The sequence below is a fragment of the Chlorocebus sabaeus genome, chromosome 20 (assembly GCF_047675955.1).
Source record: "Chlorocebus sabaeus isolate Y175 chromosome 20, mChlSab1.0.hap1, whole genome shotgun sequence".
NCBI lineage: Eukaryota > Metazoa > Chordata > Mammalia > Primates > Cercopithecidae > Chlorocebus > Chlorocebus sabaeus.
The window spans coordinates 11555294-11577349 of NC_132923.1; the positions used below are offsets into that span (position 1 = coordinate 11555294).

The 22056-nt window shown below is 42.0% G+C and overlaps 1 protein-coding gene across 5 annotated transcripts in view; it reads left to right on the forward strand.

The window, feature by feature from the left end:
• The window catches only part of LOC103224017 (acyl-coenzyme A thioesterase THEM4), a 69090-nt gene that overhangs the window by 30042 nt on the left and 16992 nt on the right, over positions 1–22056 (forward strand). For 2 of the 5 annotated variants that reach the window (XM_007977153.3, XM_007977151.3), the window contains 2 exons: positions 9639–9763; positions 16935–18540. In XM_007977153.3, the coding sequence (XP_007975344.2) occupies positions 9639–9763; positions 16935–17008 (199 nt within the window). In that variant the 3' untranslated portion in view covers positions 17009–18540. Of the gene's footprint in view, positions 1–9638; positions 9764–11824; positions 15048–16934; positions 18541–22056 lie in introns of those variants that run through there. The other 3 variants (XM_073008375.1, XM_007977152.3, XM_073008374.1) reach the window with 2 other exon arrangements.

Consider the following 22056-nt stretch of genomic DNA (forward strand, 5'->3'; position numbering starts at 1 on the left):
TTTTAATAGCAGTTACATTGATTCTAGAGATTAATTTGGGGAAAGTTGACATATTTACAGATGGTCAATATTTTATATTATGACTATAAATTAGATTCTAGAAATCTGGGTTTTCTTAACATGATAAAAAATATATTAAAAATTAAGTTTTTAGGCCGGGCGCGGTGGCTCAAGCCTGTAATCCCAGCACTTTGGGAGGCCGAGACGGGCGGATCACAAGGTCAGGAGATCAAGACCATCCTGGCTAACACGGTGAAACCCCGTCTCTACTAAAAATACAAAAAAAAATTAGCCGGGCGTGGTAGCAGGCGCCTGTAGTCCCAGCTACTCGGGAGGCTGAGGCAGGAGAATGGCATGCACCCAGGAGGCGGAGCTTGTAGTGAGCCAAGATCACGCCACTGCACTCCAGCCTGGGTGACAGAGCAAGACTCTGTCTCAAAAAAAAAAATAAAATAAAAAAATAAATAAAAATTAAGTTTTTAATATTTTTCCATGTCCCATGTTTTCAAAAATATTTTTCCATATTCAAATAAAGTTGAATAATGAAGTACAACATCCTTCCTAAAAAATAAATGTTAAAGGTTACTTTGAAAACAAGCTGAAACAAAGCATTTAGATTGCAGTTTATCTCAAAAAGTGTTTTTGTCTTAAGCACATACTCCACATACTCAAGTGCAAAATGGGGAACAGAACCTGCCAAACTCTATGCTTAGTGCTTGTCCCACCCAATAAACCATCCACAAAAGTCAGTTGCATTGCTGTTCATTTGTTCCCCACAATTGGAAAACATACTGAAAAGAAGTTTTTCCTGAAGTCATATGGATAGAGAGCAATTTAGTCAGGATTAGAGCTCACATCTTATGACACCAAATCTGATACTTTTCACTACAACACACAGCTTCTATTGTCTTCTGTTAGTTGATGACTAAAGACCAGAATAAAGTATTGGATTTTATAAGTAGTTTAGAATTTAATATTTATCGGGCTCTGTTTTTTTGTATATAGTTATTTGGGTTCATAATAATAGTAATAATAACATTAAATTTAATATGATTACTTGATTCAGGATGCTACAGGTAACAACCTGGGATTATATTTTAATTGAAAATAATTTGCAGTGTCAAAAAAAAGAAAATAATTTGCAGTGTCAATTAATCATCAGATGCCTTAATCTACCTTACTTCCTTTAAGAAGCAAGATTATTCCTTAATGATTTCGAATAATTTCCAGCCCTCTGATCCAAATATCCCACTTGATTATTTCCTTGTGCCTAGCACATTAAGATAATAGACAAAGCAGGTCATAACTAGTGATGACTAGCTAGCTGAAAGGGTAAGTATCTCAGCATGCCAATGACCCATTCATGACACATGAGTTGAGAAGCTCCTAATTCTCTTTCTTCATGCAACATGGCAAACAAGAAATGCTAAAGGACATTCCTTCTTCAAAACAAGTAGATCCTGTACCAAATACACAAAGAAAGAAACTACCAAGGGTGACTATCAACAGAAACAATAAGATTTAGACGTCAGGGATCTAAGATATCATGATAATCAATACACAATATAAATGAATAAAGTATGAGATATTTAAAGAAATAAAAGATGAGGCTGGGCACGGTGGCTCACGCCTGTAATCCCAGCACTTTGGGAGGCCAAGGCGGGTGGAACACCTGAGGTCAGGAGTTCAAGACTACCATGGCCAACATGGCAAAACCCTGACTTTACTAAAAATAGATTACGCAGGTGTGGTGGCAAGTGCCTGTAATCCCAGCTATTTGGGGGGCTGAGGCAGAAGAATCACTTGAACCTGGGAGATGGAGGCTGCAGTGAGCCAAGATTGTGCCACTGCCCTCCAGCCTGGGCAACAGAACGATACTCCATCAAAAAATAAATAAATAAAAGATGAAATCACAAAAAGAGAAAACAACAATAAACTATAAAAATTATTAGGCAGGTTTGCCACGGAACCTAACAAAACTTTTAGAAATGAGAGTGTAGGCCGGGCATGGTGGCTCGCACCTGTAATCCCAACATTTTGGGAGGCTGAAGTGGGCAGATTATGAGGTCAGGAGTTTGAGACCAGCCTGACCAACATGGTGAAACCCCGTCTCTACTGAAAATACAAAAATTAGCTGGATGTGGTGGTGCGCACCTGTAATCCCAGCTACTTGGGAAGCTGAGGCAAGGAGGCAGAGGTTGCAGTGAACCCAGGAGGCGGAGGTTGCAGTGAGCCGAGATTGCTCCATTGCACCCCAGCCTGGGCGACAGAGTGAGACTCCATCTCAAAAAAAAAAAAAGGAGATGAAAGTGTAATTGTTTTTAAAAACAAAAAAAATACCTCAGTGAATATGTTAAAGGACTATTTTAACACAGCTGAAAGTGAACAGAAATATAGAACTGAAGAGATTACCCTGATAAAAAGGTAGGCTGGTAAAGGTCAGAACCTTTCCTCTGAATTTACTAGAAACTCAAAAACTGTGAAATGTCATTTCTTTCTCTCCATTTTCCTATTATAACTACCCCACCTTATGGGCAGTCTATATAGAAAGGTTTCTTTGATACCTTTTAAAGCATTCAATAGTTTTCTTGAAAAGGGAAAATGATAATCCCTAGGCTTCTGGTTTTTGTTTGCTTTTTAGAGTTTCAATTGTTTTTCATTCTGTATTTTTTTAATCAGAAGCTCAGATCACTTTAATAATCTTGTGGCACTGTGTTTCTAATTTGTAGCCAACACATTCTGGAAGCTTGTTCCTTCCTTCCTTTATTTATTTATTTATTTTTTTATTTTGAGACAAGAGTCTTACTCTGCCACCCAGGCTGGAGTGCAGTGGCGCAATCTTGGCTCACTGCAACCTCTGCATGCTGGGTTCAAGCGATTCTCCTGCCTTAGCCTCCCAAGTAGCTGGGATTACAGGTGTATACCACCATACCTGGCTAATTTTTGTATTTTTAGTAGAGACAAGGTTTCACCATGTTGGCCAGGCTGGTCTCAAACTCCTGACCTCAGGTGATCTACCCACCTCAGCCTCCCAAAGTGCTGGGATTACAGGTATGAGCCACCACACCCAGCGCTTGTTCCTTTAAAATGCACAATTAAGGCCGGGCTACTTGGGAGGTTGAGGCAGAAGAATCGCTTGAACATGGGAGATGGAGGTTGCAATGAGCCGAGATCGTGCCACTGCACCCTAGTCTAGGCAACAGAGTGAGACCCATCTCAAAAAAAAAAAAAGCCCAATAAAATCCTTTATTTTCACTAAAAATTTAGTTAGACATTTTGTAACTTGGATATGGTTTGGCTTTGTGTCCCCACCCAAATCTCATCTAGAATTGTAATTCCCATGTGTCAAGGGAGGGACCTGGTGAGAGGTGACTGGAACATGGGGGCAGTTTCCCCGATGCTGTTCTAGTGATAGTGAGTTCTCACGAAATCTGATGGTTCAAAAGTGTTTAGCAGGCCAGGCACCATGGCTCATGCCTGTAATCCCAGCACTTTGAGAGGCCAAGGTGGGTGGATCACCTGAGGTCAGGAGTTCAAGGCCAACCTGACCAACATGGTGAAACCCCATCTCTACTAAAAATAAAAAAAAAAAAATTAGCTAGGTGTTGTGGTGTATGCCTATAATCCCAGTTACTTGGGAGGCTAAGGCAACCAATCACTTGAATCTGGGAGTTGCAATGAGCTGAGATTGTGCCACTGCACTCCAGCCTGGGCAACAGAGCAAGACTCCATCTCATAAATAAATAAATAAATAAATATATAAATAAAATAAAAGCATTTGACAGATCCCCCCTTGCTCTCTCTCTCTCTCTCTCCTGCCGCCATGTAAAACGTGTCTTGCTTCCCCTTCCCCTTCACCTTTGCCATGATTGTCTCTTGAAGCCTTCCCGGCCATGCAGAACCGTGAGTCAATTAAACTTCTTTTCTTTATAAATTACCCAGTCTCAGGTAGTTCTTTATGGTAGCATGAAAACAAACTAATACAAACTCTCATGATTTTTATAATCTCACAGTCCAGTAAACCTTCAAATCATTTCTCCCTACAAGTTATTTTCTCCTTCCACTGAAATTTAATCAAGAGTTCATTTATCAGATCCATATGCTCGGTGATGGTGGTGGTGGTTGTATTACTAAAAACACTAAATTAGTCACCCATTGTTCTAGTGTGTTATTGAGATATATCCCATAAATACATCAACATGCCCACCTCAACTAAGTCATTTGGCAGATGAAACAAGCTCAAGTGCGAAGTGGGAAGCAGAACTTTGAATCAGACTGATGATGTGTGCCACCAAATAGCCATATAGCTTTATCAAATTACCTAACCTCTCTGGGCCTCAGTTTCCTCATCCATTAACCAAAGACAATAATACTTTTCTTAAAAAGATACTTTGAGGATCACAGTTAATATATTTAGAGCTAGCAGCTTAATATGTTAAATGAAGCTTTTTTTTTTTTTTTTGAGATGGAGTCTCTCTGTCACCCAGGCTGAAGTCAATAGTGCAATCTCGGCTCATTGCAACCTCCGCCTCCCGTGTTCAAACGATTCTCCTGCCTCAGCCTCCTGAGTCACTGAGATTACAGGCGCATGCCACCATGCCCGGCTAATTTTTGTATTTTTAGCAGATATGGGGTTTTGCCAGGTTGGTCAGGCTGGTCTCGAACTCCTGGCCTCATGATCCATCCGCCGTGGCTTCCCAAAGTGCTGGGATTACAGGCGTGAGCCACCATGCCTGGCCTAAATGAAGCTTTTTAATTATTATTTTCAGATCTAGGTTTAGCAGAGAGAGAGAAAAAAAAAAGAAAACTATCCTGAATCCAGCACAGAGAAAAAAGGAAATGGAAAATATAGAGAGCGTAAGCTATAATGGACAAATAAAAAGATCTAACATGCTAATTAGAGTCCTAGAACAAATAGAATACAGAGAATCGAAGAGTTCAGTATTTAAGGAAATAATGGGTCAGCATATTCAAAAGCTAAAGAAAATCATGACCATATAGAAAGCAATATATATCAAGCTAGATTTTAAAAGTATATCTAGAGACATTATAGAGAAATTGGAGAATACTTAAGACCAAGAGATCTTAAAAGCAAAACTAAGACAGAGCAGCCATTGCAGAGCACTCTTTTTAGAAGCAAGAGGGCACCATTACACTGGCAGTAAACCTCTCAATAGCAACAGAAGCCAGAAGACAATAAAACATCTGCCGAAAGAAAATGTCAATCTAAAATCATGCTCTCTGCACAGCTAAAGTTCAAAAATTAGGGCAAAATGAAGGTACTGTCATTCAAACAAATGGAGAGCATTTATGGAACAGCAGAACAACACCCAGGGAGCTCCTAAATGGTGGACTTTAGAAAGAAGGAAAGCAATCCCAACAGGCAGGAGGATGAAAGGAGGAATCATGAGCAAATGAATTGGTAAACATGTAGATAACTAAAATCTAAATAGAGTCTATAAGTAATGTTGATGTCTAAATTCTGAGGATTGGTGTGTTGCAGTGGCTCGTGCTTGTGGTCCTAGCTACTTGGGAGGTTGAGGCAGGAAGATCGCTAGAGCCCAAGAGTTCAAGGTTGCAGTAAGCTATGAGTGCGCCACTGCACTCCAGCCTGGGGGACAGATGGAGAACCCGTCTCTAAAAATAATAAAAATAAAAATTTACAATAAATAAATTATAGTGATTAACAAAAGGACAGCTAAAATACTGGATAACAACAGCATGTAGTTTGGGAGGAGATGAACGGAGTTAATGTTTATACATCCTCATATTTTTCAGTGTAGAGAATGATTAAGAGAAAATGAGTGTATAATATCTAAAACAGTACAAGATCAAACAAGTAGTAAAACTCAATTTTTTAAAAAGCAAGGAAAAAATGGTTAGAAAAAGCAAGTCAAATAAGCCTAAATCAGAGGACAGAAATAAGTCTAAATAAATCAGTAATGACTCTGTATAAATAGACCAAACCATCAAAGACAGATTATAAAATTGAATTTTTAAATGTAAAAAACTAGAAACTATATGAGACATATTTTTTAAATGACACTAAAAAGTTTAAAAGGAAGAGAAAATATGCTGCACAGAAGTTAACCAGAAGAAAGCTGGGATCAGAAAAATAATGAACTGTCAAAAAAGTAATATTGGGGATGGAGAAGGCTACTTTGTAATAATAAAAGATTCAGTTCAATAGTAGGTAATTCTAAATCAATATGCATCTAATAAAGAGTATAAATAAAATTGATATAATCATAGGGAGAAGTTGACTAATCCACCTTTATATAGTGGGAGATTCCAACACATTGTTCTCAATTTTTTTTTTTTCCCGACACAGAGTCTCACTCTGTCACCCAGGCTGGAGTGCAGCGGTGCGAGCTCAGCTTACGGCAACCTCCACCTGCTGGATTCAAGCAATTCTCCTGCCTCAGCCTCCCGAGTAGCTGCAGGCACCCACCACCATGCCTGGCTAATTTTTTTCTATTTTTAGTAGAGACAGGGTTTCACCATGCTGGCCAGGCTGGTCTCCTAACCTTGTGATCCGCCCACCTTGGCCTCCCAAAGTGCTAGGATTACAGGTGTGAGCCACAGCGCCCGGCCTGTTCTCAATTATTGATAGGCCAAGCAGACAAAAAAAAAAAAAAATTCAGAGCCAAGTGAGGTGGTGCACGTCTGTAGTCCCAGCTATTTGGGAGGCTAAGGCAGAGGATTGCTTTAGTCCAGGGGTTCGAGGCTGCAGTGTGCTATGATAACTCCTGTGAATAGCCACTGAACTGCAGCCTGAGCAACATATTGAGACCCTGTCTCCGAAAAAAGAAAAAAACAATTAGAAAATGGAGGATTTAGGCTAGGCACAGTGGCTCAAGCCTGTAATCCCAGCACCTTGGGAGGCCAAGGGGTGGATCATGAGGTCAGAGATTGAGACCATCCTGACGAACACAGTGAAACCCCATCTCTACTAGAAATACAAAAAATTAGCTGGGCATGGTGGCACACGCCTGTAATCCCAGTTACTCGGGAGGCTGAGGCAGGAGAATTGCTTGAACCCACGAGGCAAAGGTTGCAGTGAACCGAGATCGCACCACTGCACTCCAGCCTGGGTGACAGAACAAGACTCTATCTCAAAAAAAAAAAAAAAAGAAAAAAGAAAATGGAGAATTTAAACACCACAACACAAGATAACAAGTATGGTTTATTAGACAAACATAGAACTCTGTATCCAATAATTAGAGAACAGCACACTTTCTTTTTCCCAGCACACATTTGCAAAAATTGATCATGTATTGGCTTATAAATTAAGTCTCAATAGATTTTACAGAATCAGAACCTTACAAGCCACTGTTCTGGCCACATTGAACTTGAGGTAAAAAAAATAAAAGAACTTTAAAAAAAAAAACTATAGTGAATTAGAGTAACATTAGCTAGGGTAACTCCTACATCTCACTACTTTAAACCTGTAGGCTTTTTTGGTTTACCTAATAGTCCCATGTGGTTATCCTGGTCAGTGAGGGTTTTACCCCCATGAAGTGATTGAGAGACCCAAGCTCGTTTCAGAGTGAGACTCCTCCTTCCTCTTAGAGTCTCAGTGTCTTCTTTACTCAACTATTCAGGCTTTCTAATAGTTTTATTCTTCGTTTTAATAAATTTTTGAAATTTTTTCTATTTCATCTGCATTTTCAAATGTATTGACATAAAGTTATTCATAATATTCACAATATTCTCAATTTTTTAAAAAATTCAGCTAAATCTATATTCTTTTTGACCCCAATAGTATTTATGTATGCTGTTTCTCATTGTCTTGACCTATCTTGCCAGAGATTATTAGTCTTTTCAAAGAGTTATCTTTTGACTTTGTTATGCCTTTCTGGTGTGTGTGTGTATAGACATATATAAACATAATAAAAGAAATTTTTTTATTTTTAAATGTTGCTTTTATCTTTGTTATCACTTTTCTGCCTCTAATACAAATCTAGTTAAGTGTTCTAGCTAAATGAAGGAGAACAAGCTAAAGCCAGTTTCCTGTCCCAACCAAATTGATCTGTGCCTAAATATTAGTTACATTTAGAAAATTATGCTCTATAGTTGTTAACATTATTTTGTATTTTCTGAAACATTTTCTGTTAGTCTCTTTACTAGTCTAGGACTTTCTGTTACAAGGGCAATTCTTAACTCTCACTAGCTTAAGCAAAAAAGGGAACATATTGGCTTGTATGGTTGAGAAGGCAGGTGTTGCTGAGAGCAGGTATTCAGTGATGTCATTAGGAATCTCAGCCACATTTTCTTCTAGATCTGCTTCATCCTCCCATAGCCTTTCCCAGTGTAGTGGCACAATGGTCACCAGCCAGGCCAGCCAGCCTTGTGTCTTGTAAGCCTAGCACCTCAGAGAAAAAGAACCCAGCCCAAGGGCTCCAGCACAAGTTCCAGGATTGACTGTTTCAGCCTGTGCCTACCCCCATAACTGGTCACTGTGTGTATGTGGAGTGGGGGGATCATTATTCAATGCCAGTCAACCTGCATGGGCTAAGAATGAGGGAGAGGTGGTTCCCTAACAAAACAGGTACATGAGTGTATCAAAGAGAGAGAGATGAAGAGAATGAAGGGAGGGTAGGTGGTGGATAAATGAAGAGAGTCATGTTAGTAGAAAAGGGAGATGCTGGGCTGGTGAGAACACCTGATGTCCCCTGATTCTTAGTAAATGTTGAATTGGCTCAACAAAAGAGCAAAGGAAAAGCTAATGGGAGTGGAAGTATTAAAAGGTCATTGAAAGGAAAACTGGGCAGAGAGATCATCACAGTGATAACTTCCTACCTGGAGTAGTTCCATCATCTGCTTGGTAGTACCATAGGAGCACGAAACACATTTCCGTGCTCTACCTTCTGTTTCAACCAACTGAAATTTCAGCTTTAAAGAGATATCCTTTTCATTGTGATATGTATCTCCAGGATTCCTAGAAACGTCTGTAGCCACTAGTCACATGTAGCTATTTAAAGTTAAGTATAAATTAATTCAAATTAAATAAATTTAAGGACTCAACTTCTCAGTTATGCTAGCCACATTTCAAGTGCTCATTAGGCACATGTGGCTACCATATTGGACAGCTCAGATATGGAACATTTGTATCATCACAGAAAGTTCTAATGGACAGTACTGACTTAGAGCAGTAAGCTGTTACCAGCAATTTGTTGTTATTAGGTGTCTTTCTAGTGACCATTAGTCAGAATTGGATGAGAAATGTTGATTATGACAGAAGAAATGAGAGAAGCTGCCTGGGACAGGCCATCTGTTGGCCCTGTTTTCACTTCTTTAAAGGATTTCAGCTCCCTTAGGACTTTGCAGTGGATCTCCAGATGGGATAGTGTCTGCCATCACAGATCTGGAATTCCTGATGATCCCTTTGAAACAAGCCCAGAGAGACATCCAGGGACTGTAGCCCAGGAGCCACCTGAGAGCAGTGGTGCTTGGGAGAAGGGGAGCTTGAGAGGCTATTGGTGTCAGAGCCCTTGAGGAATGTATTGTTTAAGGCAGTCAACACTCGTTGTCAGGTGTCATAAACTTCTACCCCTTGTCATGTACTTGATCATCTTTTAATGTTACATAAGTCAGATAAAAACTGATTTTTTTTCCTTTTTCTTTTTATTCTGCAGACCAATCCCTCTTTGCTCTGTTGTTATGATAAATAGCCAACTTGATAAAGTTGAAGGAAGGAAATTTTTTGTTTCCTGTAATGTTCAGAGTGTTGATGAGCAGACCCTATACTCAGAGGCGACAAGTAAGAAGCTGGTCTTATCTCTTTCTTGGGGTTTAGTTGGATTGGGTTGGAAGTTTTGGTTGATTTGGGTTTTGTGGGGGTTAGGGGGGTGTTTTGGTTTGGTTTGGTTTTTTGCCCGGGTATTATAACCCACACATGCCAAAAAATTCTTAATTCCCTGTCATGCAAAGAACGAGTTAAAGATATTCTTATACATTGCTAGTAAAGGGCGAGTTGCCAACATCTATCAAAATTACAGCCCAATGCAGAAGCTCATGCCTGTAGTCCCAGCATTTTGGTAGGCTGAGGTGGAAGGATCACTTGAGCCCAGGAGTTCGAGACCAGCCTTGGCAACATGGCAAGACCCCATCTCTACAAAAAACACAAAAAATTAGCTGGGCGTGGTAGTGTGCGCCTGTAGTCCCAGCTACTTGGGAGACTGAGGTAGGAGGATCCCTTGAGCCCAGGAGACGGAGGTTGCAGTGAGCTGAGATCGCACCTCTCTGCACTGCAGCGTGGGTGACAGAGCCAGACCTTGTCTCAAAAAAAAAAAAATTTACAAAGTGATGTGTCCTTTAACCCACCTCCAGGACTTTATCTCACAGGTATAATAACTGCGAAATTATAATGTGTTAGATTACTATCAGGTTCCAGTGATTGTGTCACTCATGCAACATGATTTGCAATAGCAAAAAAAACAAAAATGGCAAAACATGGCAAACATAGCTATCCATCAATAGGAGACTGGTTAAAGAAGTACAGCTCACCTATATATTGTATGTATGTGCCATTAAAAAATGGCGAAATACTGTGATGCCATAAATAAGAAAAATATGTCTATACTTATGTTTGTGTAGACTGTCTCACGAAAATCACACACATGACCTGTTACTTCCCAGGAGTACTGAGGTTCATCCATGTTGTTGACTGTGTTCACCTGTTTGTACCACTGTGTAATACTCCATGTGTGACTATCCCACAATGAATGTCTCTCTTCCGATGACAGGCCTCTGACTATTACCAACGGGGCTGCTATAAACACTCTTGTTCATGTCTTCTGGTGGTGTGCATGGGCAAGAGCTTGGCATATACTTAGGAATAGGATTTCTGGGTGGTAGAGTATTGCGAGTGTTCAGCTTTACAGAGGAATGCAAAATTGTTTTCTAAGCCTGTACCAAATTAAACTCCCACCAGCAATATATGAGATTCTTTAGATTCCCATCTTCTCTAGCAATTAGTGAAGTCAGACTTCATTATTTTTGCCAGTCAAATGATTATAAAATGACTTCTCGGTATGATCTTGATTTGCGTTTCTCTGATTACCTGTGTGGTTGAGTGTCTCTTCATATGTTTATTGACCATATTTTTTCCCATTCTGTGAAATTTTTGTTTAGCTTTTTTCCATTTCTCATTTTCTTACTGATTTATAGACATTCTTTGTATATTTTGTATCAGAATAATTTTTTTTTGTTGGATATATAAGTCGCACATACCTCCTTATGGTGTGTAAGTTGTCTTTTATTTGCTTTAAGGTATCTTTATGAACAGAAGTTTTTAATGTCAATTTAGTTGCACTTATTACATTTTTCCCTTTATGGCTAATGCTTTTTGTATCTTGTTTAAGAAATTTATTTTTCCTCTTAAGTATGAAGCATTTGCAGGAATGACGGATAAAAGGAGCAGGTGGAAAATAATAACTTAAATCCACAGTCAATTTAAGAACTCCATTCCAGGCTGTGGTTTATACTTCCTGTCTCACTAAACCTTTCAATATCATAAAGGTGCCAAATGGCTCTCTTGTAATTTTAGTTCTTTTCATTTCCCTGACTATCTCTAATGGAAGTAGTAATGAACCATGAAATGGCCAAGTGGTGAGGACCTGGTTACCCAGGGAGAGGTAATACAGTATTGTGATAGTCAAAAGTTGATTCTTAATTTGGCTGCAAAATGAGAGTGGACAGATAGACTGAAGGGACAAATGTGAATCTAATCCTTCTTTTGTATATGTCTTTCCATTTAGAGTAGTCCATCAGATTGAAGTCAGTTGACAAATAATCATCTGCTGTTATTTTGTTTGTTTAGGCATATTTATAAAGCTGAATCCTGCTAAAAGTCTGACATAAAGAGCTGCTGTTGAACTCCATCCCATTCTCTCCCCTCCAGAAGAAGCAGTTGTCCCCCGAATACTCTGCTTCCTCACTGCTGAATCCTCGTAGGGAGAAAAGCCTGCCAACAGTGACCTTCCAAAACAGCCAAAAAGGTGTTAGCATTCAGAATATATAAGGAATTCTTACACCTCAACAAAGAACCCAATTTAAAAATGGGCAAAGAACTTGAATGGACATTTCTCCAAAGAAGATATGGAAATGGCTAACAAGTATATGAAAAGATCCTCAACATAACTAATCATTAGAAAAATGCAAATCAAAACCACAATGATCACACCTACTAAAATGCCTATAATTATTTTATTTTATTATTATAATTATTTTGAGGTGGAGTTTCGCTCTTGTTGCCTAGGTTGGAATGCAATGGCGCGACCTGGGCTCACTGCAACCTCCGCCTCCCAGGTTCAAGTGATTCTCCTGCCTCAGCCTCCTGAGTAACTGAGATTACAGGCACCCGCCACCACACCTGGCTAGTTTTTTGGTGTATCTTTAGTAGAGGTGGGGTTTCATCATGTTGGCCAGGCTAATCTATAATTTTTTATTTTTAAAAATAGTGTCAAGGAGGATGTAAAAAAAAAATAGAAACTTCATACATTGCTGGGTGAATACAAAATTGTGCAGCTGCTACAGAAAAGTTTGGCAGTTCCCCAAAAAGTTACCGTATGACCCAGCAATTCCATTGCTAGGTGTAAATACAAGAGAAATGAAACATACATCCACACAGAAGCTTGTACACTAGTGTTTATAATAGCATTATTTGTAATAGCCAAAATATGGAAACAACCCAAATGGCCATTAATGAATGAATGGATAAACAAATTGTGGTACACACACACACACACACACACACACACACACACATACATACATATAATAGACTATTATTCAGCCATACAAAGGAATGAAATACTGAAACGTGCTGCAGCTTGGATAAACCTCAAAAGCATCACATTAAGTGAAAGAAAACAATACTATGTTTAGAATAAGCAACTCCATAGAGACAGAAAGTGGATTAGTGATTAATATGGTTTGGCTGTGTTCCCACCCAAAATCTCATCTTGAATTGTAATCCAAATTGTAATCCCCATGTGTTGGGGGCAGGACCTTGTGGTAGGTGTTTAGATCATGGGGGTGGTTCCCGCATCCTGTTATAGTGGTAGTGAGTGCATTCTTATGAGACCTGATGGTTTTATAAAGGGCTTTTCCCCGCTTTGCTCAGCACTTCTCCCTCCTGCTGCTGTGTCAGGAAGGATGTGTTTTCTTCCCTTTTTGCCATGATTATAAGTCTCCTGTGTCCTCCCCAGCCATGCAGAACTGTGAGTCAATTAAACCTCTTTCCTTTAGAAATTTACCCAGTCTCGGGCAGTTCATAGCAGTGTGAGAATGGACTAATGCAGTGCTTGCTAGGGGAATGAGGGTGGTGGGCATGGAGGAGAGAACAGGAAGTGATTTAAGTGATTACTTACAGTACCGTTTTTCTAGGGTGATAAAGAAGTTTTAAAACTAGAGAAAGGTGGTAGTTATACAACATTGTGAATGTACTAAATGCCAATGAGTTGTACATTTTTAAATGATTAGGCTGAGGGTGGTGACTCATGCCTGTAATCTTAGCACTTTGGGAGGCCAAGGCGGGAGGATCCCTTAAAACCAGGAGTTCAAGACCAGCCTGGTCAACATGGCAAACCCCATTTCTACAAAAGAAAAATTTTGAAAATTAGCCAGGCATGGTGACAGGCGCCTGTAGTTCCAGCTACTTGGGAGGCTGAAGTGGAAGGATTGCTTGAGCCCAGGAGTTCATGGTTGCAGTGAGCTATGAACATGCCATTGCAGTACAACCTGGGCAACAGAGCAAGACCCTGTCTCAAAAATAATAATAATAATAATCAGAAATTGGAACCCTCATACATTGCTGGTTGGAATGCAAAATGATGCAACCATTCTGGCAGTTCCTCCAAAAGCTAAACAGAATTACCCAGCAATTCTAGTGGTAGGCTTATACCCAAAGGAACTGAAAAGAGGGATTCCAACAGATCGTTGTACTTCAGTGTTCATTGCAGAATTATTCATAATAGCCAAAAGGTAGAAACAACCCAAATGTCTATCTACAGATGAGCAGATAAACATAATGTGATATATACATACAATAGAATATGATTCAGCCATAAAGAGGAATGAAGTTCTGATATGTGCTACAATATGGATTAACCTTGAACACATTATGCTAGTGAAATAAGATTTTAAAAGGACAAATATTGTGTGATTCTATGTACATGAAATATCTAGAATAAGCAAAATTGTAGAAAATATATTAGAGGTTACCAGGGGTGGGGGAGTGGCAGGAATGGGGAGTTATTGTTTAATAGGTACAGAATTGGGATGATTACATTTTGGAAATAGTGGTAATGGTTGTACAATATTGTGAATGTAATTCCTGCCACTGAATTGTACACTTAAAAGTGGTTAAAATGGCGAATTTTATGTTACATATATTTTACCACAACTTCAGAAGGTTATTGTAATTTACCAAAAACCATTGAATTGTACACTTTAAATGTGTAAATTGTGTATTATATGAATTTTATGAAAACAAAGCTATTTAAAAAAACAAAAAAGATAATACTAAAACTGCAAGTAGAGGCTGGGCACAGTGGCTCACACCTGTAATCCCAGCACTCCAGGAGGCCGAAGCAGGTGAATCACTTGAGGCCAGGAGTTTGAGACCAGCCTGGCCAACATGGTGAAACCCTGTCTCTACTAAAAATACAAAAATTAGCTGGGCATGGTGATGGGCACCTGTAGTCCCAGCTACTCGGGAGGCTGAGGCAGGAGAATCACTTGAACCCAGGAGATGGAGGTTACAGTGAGCCGAGATCGCGCCACTGCACCCCAGCCTGGGTGACAGAATGAGACCTATCTCAAAAAAAAAGCAAGTACAAGCAAACAATAAGAAGATGGCAGAGCTGACACTTGTACTACCAGGAGCCCTTTACCAGCCACGTTACAAAATTAAAACAGCGACTGACATGCTCAATTTCACTGATCTCGCTTTAAATACTACTGTAAGATTTTTCTAGTAGAAAAATGTGAAAGTATTATTTTTATTGATACTAAATAAAACTTTTAATTGTTAAAATTAATGGTCTGGAAACTATCAGTCTCACATGTGTGATATTTTGTTTTAAAGTGTTTTATAGATATTGTTTATTGCTTAAATTAAAATTGCCCAACCAAGGGACCTTGAAAATATATATATTTTTTTTTCCCATTTCTGCATTCTCAGGTCCTTCCTAAACATTCCCTTCACCAGCAGAACTTTTTCAGACTCATCTCACTTACCTTTAACTCTCTAAAATCTTACAGTACTATGACCTGAATCTTACTCAATTCTCTAATTTTTTAACAAGCTAATAAGCCAAAAAGCTCCTCCGGATGGATGGAGGGAGGGATGGATGGATGGATGGATGGATGGATGGATGGATGGATGGATGGATGGATGCAGACTCCAGACTGGAGTGCCGTGGCACAATCACAGCTCACTGCAGCCTCAACCACTCGGGCTCAAGTGATCCTCCTACCTCAGCCTCCTGAGTAGGTGGGACTACAGGCAGATAGCTTGAGCTCAGGATTTCGAGACTAGCCTGGGCAACATAGCGGAGGCTCCATAGGAGGAGAAAAGATGGCGAAGAGAAGCGATTTACAGTTTTTGGAATGTGTCTAGAAGCAGCTAGGTGGAGTGAGGGAGTTGTAGCAGGAGGGAGGAGAGCAGAAAGAGGCAGGAGCAGGGGACAAGAATTGGAAGGGGAAGGGGTTTGTAGAGTCAGGGCCATGAAGTGGCTCACCTCCAACATGGGCCCCTTTCAGCCCCTTTGGGTGGCGGAGTCTGAACTAGGAGAAGCGGCCATGTGTGACCACAACCGAAGAACTGTGTCTGTCTGTTAAGCATCGTAGCAGTGGGAACCCAGGCCCATCTACTAGGAGCACCCAGAGGTGAGCCTCACTCTCAGGAGAGGAACTTCTTCACCCGATCCTGAGAAAGCAGTGGTGGCTGTCATCATGGAAGCAAGGGTGTGCTTGGGTAGCCATCACCACGGAAGAAAGACAGGCTCAGTGGAGGATGTGCCTCAGTCACCACAGGGAGCCATTGGAGACATGGCAGAGGTGACAGCAGCACCAGCATCCACACTGGGCCCCTCAGCAGCCTCCCACCCTGTTTTCCATGTGAGGAGCTGGGGCTACCCCCTTGGCCCTAGTGGCTCCTGGCTTCTTGGGCTGCCTACAGGAGGCCAGGAGGAGCAACCCTGAAGCAGGGTAAGAGATGACACGTTGCCTACCTGCACAGGTTGGAGGTGGCTTTGCAGCTCATGTACTAAACTTGGGGCACCTTCTGTTAGACCAGTATTCACACCCCAAATAGTGTATGCACAATTATGAATGACTTTAATGAAAATGAAGGTCCCTGCTGGCTGCCCTGGGAACATGTGCCCAATCTTGAACTGTGGCAGTTCACTCGCCTCCTGCCAGCCCTCCCTAGTCCTCACACTTGTGCTTCCAGAGCATAGCAATCTGGTCAAGTGCAGATGGGGAGGGACAAAAACAGGAATGTCAACTTCCAGGGGCAGCTGACCTTAACCTTTTCATGAGCATATGTGCAATAGATTTAATGCAAGACTTTTACCCTACTTAGGAGAAGCAGTGTTAAAGAAGACATATAGAGGCTGTTTATGAAGAGGCAGTATCCATCTGCAAGTGAAAAAAAAGATGAATTGGCCCATAACACTTCTCTTGAGTTGTTCAAACCTACTGCAATACAAGTAATTAATTGTGGGAAAAAAAGTGATAGCTATTACTCAGTTACAATTTGCTAGGCATTGTGTAAGCACATTATTTGTGTCACCTTCTTTACTCCTTAGATACTATTGATAGCCTCAATTTACATGTGAGCAAACTTTGTGAGGCTTAAGTAAATTCCCAAAATCATACAGCTATTCTATTAAGTAGGTACTCTTATTATTCCCATTTTACAGACGCAGAAGTTGAGGCAAACCTGGGATTTGTATCTGGGTCCTCCTGGCTTCAGATCCCAAACTTCCAGCATTAGGATTCACTACCCCTCTGCGATGACCAACACAGAAGTGCGTAAAGGTGTGACGGTGTAAGTGACGGATCTTGGAGAAGACAGAGGTGGAAGAGACATTTCCTTTATCACTGCACTTAAGGCCAGAGTTTCCAATTTGCAATTTTGAAAACATTATATTTTATAAAAAATAATACCCTGATCAAAAAATGGATAAAGTTTCAGGCCAGGCATGGTGGCTCACGCCTATAATCCCGACATTTCAGGAGGCCAAGGTGGGAGGACTGCTTGAGCCCAGGAGTTCAAGACCATCTTGAACAACACAGCAAGATCTCATCTCTACAAGTAATTTTTAAAGTTAGCTGAACATGGTGGAATGCACCTGTGGTCCCAGCTACTGAGGAGACTGAGGCGGGAGAATCAATTAAGTCCAGGAGGTCAAAGCTGCAATGAGTCATTATCACACCATTGCACTCTAACCTTGGTGACAGAGTGAGACCCTGTTTCTTGTAGAAAAAAAAAAGAAATTGATAAAGTTTTGATAATAAGGAAAATTTTGATAGTGGTATATCATTAGTGTCAATGTTAGGATCAGAATAAAACTCCTCTAGAATAATAAAGTAATGAGTAAAAAAAAGTGTTAAGGACTGGAGTGGATGTTACAGAGTGGTCACTAATTATACATTAGCCTAATGTACACTAGCCAAGGCAGGAATAGAAATGAAATAAATGTTCTAATTTAGGAGACAACACTTGGGCCGTTGATTGCCTCTGAAATATGTTATTGTTCTTCAGAAAAAACAAAAAATTCTCAGCAGGTGTAGATAAAGGTGACAAAAGGAAAATGTACTGGAAACAAGATTCAGGAATAATATCTACTTCACCCAAATGTAAAATATAGGAAAAATGTTTTCATAAAGTCACCCAAGTGCTCAGTTCATTTATAAAACACCCCCCGCAAACTTTAGCGATTTTCTAAAGAATTCTAGGGTTGAAACACGAACTGTAGCCCTTGAAAATGAGCCTTAGCCAGAAACACCACCTTCGCCCCTCCCCTCTCTTATTTTGTCTCTGTTTCATCCCTTCTCTCCCAAAACACAATCTTCACAATGGGGACATGCCTCCTCCATCACCCCCACCCTATCCATCTCTGGGTCAGAAATGTCTAGGCTGTTGCTAAGATACAATCATGGACACCAGTTGTTTTCTTGTCTGTCATCTTCTGTCCCTTCCTCCCAGTCTTCTGAAAACAGAACCATGCTGACTTGGCAGAAAGCCCTTAGAGTCAAGCTGGGTGAGAGGACTGCCAGTCAAACCTGGCCACTTGACAAGCTTTGATCATCATAGCTCCCCACCCCCTTGACCACAGACATAGTCCAAGGAGGAGGCACATAACCTAACATTAGAGTCTTTTCTGGGATTTCATATGTGGATGATAGGTGAAGGAGAAAACAGATTGAGATGGATTTTGGAAATGCCATCCATGAGGCTTGATGTATGGATGGACAAGTCACGTAACCTCAATGAACTTGAGTTTTCTTCTCTTTACAATGAGGGACTTGAACCAAAAGCTCTTGGAGGCACCTCCAGATTCAGTCTGAGGGTTCTGTGGGGCTTCACCTATGATTAGGTCAGTTCGTCTGGTCCAGTCATGCCCTTACAGGGACGAGATACCTGGCAAAATTATGCATCCAGGGAAAATTTCTCTTTCACAAGCGCAGATACAAGGTTGTCCCTTTTGCCATCATTTTGCCCTTCTCCTTATCAAAATCTGCTTTTAGGTTCCCATTTAAACTAAGAAGTAAAATACAATAACTAATTTTATGTTATTGTATGATATAATAAAACTAATGTAACGTACTCTTACATTATGACCCTTCACAGGAATATTTATATTTTATTTTATTTATTTATTGTAACAGAGATGGGGGATCTCACTATGTTGCCCAGGCTGATCCTCGAACTCCAGGGCTCAAGCAATTCTCCTGCCTCAGTCTCCCGAAGTGCTGAGATTACAGGCATGAGCCACCCAGCCCAGCCAGAATACCTACATTCTAAAAGAGAAGCAAAACTTTATGATGAACGATGCAAGACGCAATAACTATCAACATCACAATTTCTTAAACTCATTCCAAAGTTCCCCCACATAGAAACATACACACAGTCTTCCTTCCCTTCACAGCCTTTGGAAGGTCTGTGTGTGCTTGTGTGTGGTAGGTATTATGGAGTCAATGTGGGAGTGAGCAGATATATATGCGAATGTGTGTATGTGCATGTATGTGCATTTGTGTTTATGTGTGTAAGTTTATGTATATGTGTGAGTGTGCATGTATTTGTGTGTATGTGTGTGCACACACCTGTGTGTATATTGTATAGACGTGTGTGAGTATGCATGCATGCATGCGTGTATGTGTGTGAGCGTGTATATCCACATCTGTGGATGTGTGAGTGTATCTATGTGAGTGTAGGTGACTGCAAGTGCCTGTGCATGTACTAAAAGAGCCAGTTAACTCTGGAGCTGCAGTTGCTGAAGGTGGGGCGGAGAGGAAAGCCCACAGTGCCAAAGAGTCAGGCCAGCTCAGGCTAATAGAGGGTGCTGGGGAGAACACAAGGCTTTCTCTCTCACCCTGGCACCAATGAACTCTACACTGAAGCGGTCATAGCTGATGGAGCCACCAAGGCACAGTGGCCATGCCATGTGCCCAGTGCCCAGCTGTGGGCAGCAGAAGTGCCCCTCCAAGGAGGCCACAATCCCAGAGTTTCCCGGCGCTGATGAAGGCCAGGAGCCACAGCCACAGGAAGGAAAGGACTTCCCAATGAATTATTTCTATGTCTTCATAGACAGAACCCAAGACAGCCTCAGAGCTAGACACTTGCAGACAGCCCAGCTTCCAGGAGGGAAAGCCATGGTCAGGCTGGTTTAGTATGACCCAATCTTTTCAGGGCACTCAAAGAATAGAGTGTCATTGTTTTCCCTCATCCTCCAGAAGCCCAAAGATAGAGCCCTACCAGCCCCCAGGGGAAAAAGAACCTGTTTTTCAGTTGCTAATTATTCCTGCCTGGGCTCAAATGGGAAGAATTCTGAGAAGAATAGGGGCCCTCCCCAGCGCTGACTGAACAGAGTTCTGAGGACTGGCTGGGGAGAGGGGAGGTAGAGAACCGTGGCTATGGGGATCTGGAAGGGAAAGGTGCCCAAAGAGGGAAAGGGCTCCTTGTCTGGGGAACACAGAGGTAGGTAGGGGTGGCTGGGGGAGAACCTTGGGAGGCTCCCCTGCAGGGACAGTGCTCAAGAGCCCCTCAGGAGCCTCCTGGGGCCTGAAGAGGACTTGCCTGCACCCCACCCTCGTCCGGCTCCTGCTGTGACTATCAGCAAGGACAATGCCCTACTGGGGCCATGAGACTTGCTCCGTAGCTATCTGTTAGCCTGTGTTGAACACACTTCAACCCTGGGATGTCCCTGACCTTGAGGGAGGGGGCTGGTTCCTGGGCATCCTCAGCAGCTGGTGAAGTCCACATCACCTGTACTTCACCTGTACCCCTGAGCTGGCTCAAGCACCTGAACAGCCCTGCTTCAGAGTTCTCAGAGGAGAAAGGGGCTCAGGATGTCAGGGGTGCCAGTCATTTCATATGCTTCTCAACAGGAAAGTGGCCTTACTTTGTACCCCAAGCTGGTAAAGCAGATATGCTAGTGGCACTGTGTGACTGTCCCAATGGTTTGAAAGTATCCCCTCTCAAGTTGTGATCTGGATTTGAGGAGAAGGTTGCAGTACAGGGCTGGCCAGGGTCTCTGAGCCCTACCTCAGCATGTGCACATGCACGCGCGCGCGCACGCGCGCACACACACACACACACACCCCTTCAGGATGTCACCACAGCTTTCTGAGCTTGGAGGTCATGCCTCGCTGCCCCTTAGCATTTCACAAATAGGAACTCAGTTCTAGTTGAGCAGTGGTCAGGGCTCTGATATTTGTGGAATGGCCTCGGGTTTCCCCTCAGTCCCAACAGAGCTCCTGTTTCTGTCCCCTGCCGAGACCCCCGCATCAGCCCTGTGATCACACCGGCAGCTGCCCACACAGCCAACTCCTGCCTACCAGCTGTGTGGCTCCCCTAGGCAGAAAGTCCCTGTGCCATGGCCCAGTGGGCCCTTCAAGTCCAGCCTCCCAGGGTTCCTCTGGGCAGAGCGCTCAGTAACCATTTATTTTAGCTCCCATCCTGTGCCCCGTGTTTTGTCAAGACAGTCTTTTCCCTGGTCGTGGTGAGTCCTCACCAGCCCTGGATGGTCTGAGGGTGGGTTTGTGCCTTTCCCAAAGCTGCCCATTGGCACCTTTCTCCTGTAGCAAAGACCAAAAACCTTAGAAACCAGATGAAGCACAAACCCTGAGGTACCACAGAGCCAGCTGATTCATTAGTTTCAACATGCAACAATTACTTTCCTTTTCAAAGAGTCCTCTGTGGGTGTCCAGGTGTAGAATGAATCTCAAGAAGGTCCCTCCCAGAGGGAACCAGGAAAAAAATGACTAATCTGGGAAGAGTCACAGACTAGATCTGGGGCGGGCAGACAGGCAGCAGACTCTTGGAGGGCCTGGGAATGAGCTGAGAACGAGGGGGCAGGACCGGCAGCCCACAGGATAGGATCCAGTCAGAGGCATTTGGTTTGGCTCAGGCAGTATTTTTATAAATTACGATAGCAGCATCTGAAAGTTAGAAGTTTTCACATAAAAGTCTAGATTTGCGCCAGCTTTTCTTGAAAAAGCAGAGAGGCTGGCAGCTGGGTCTATATCATGGTAACTCCCACATGGAACGAGACCAGGGTTGCCCCCAAGTCCCCCTGGGTCTGCCCACCACCCCTATTATGCACAGCTGCTCTTGCCTAGCTTGCCTCTGACCCCCCTTAGCTCTGCAGGTCAAGGAACCCAGCTTTCCTGAGGGCAGGGCAGCCTTGGCAGGAGTTTGACAAGGAGCCCTCCAGAAGTTGCCCGTGGTAAACCTGCAGGGGCTGAATCTTCAGGTGGGATCTGACGTCTAGAGAAGGTCCTTCCTCATCCAGAATGGCGAGATGGGAATCAGCCCGG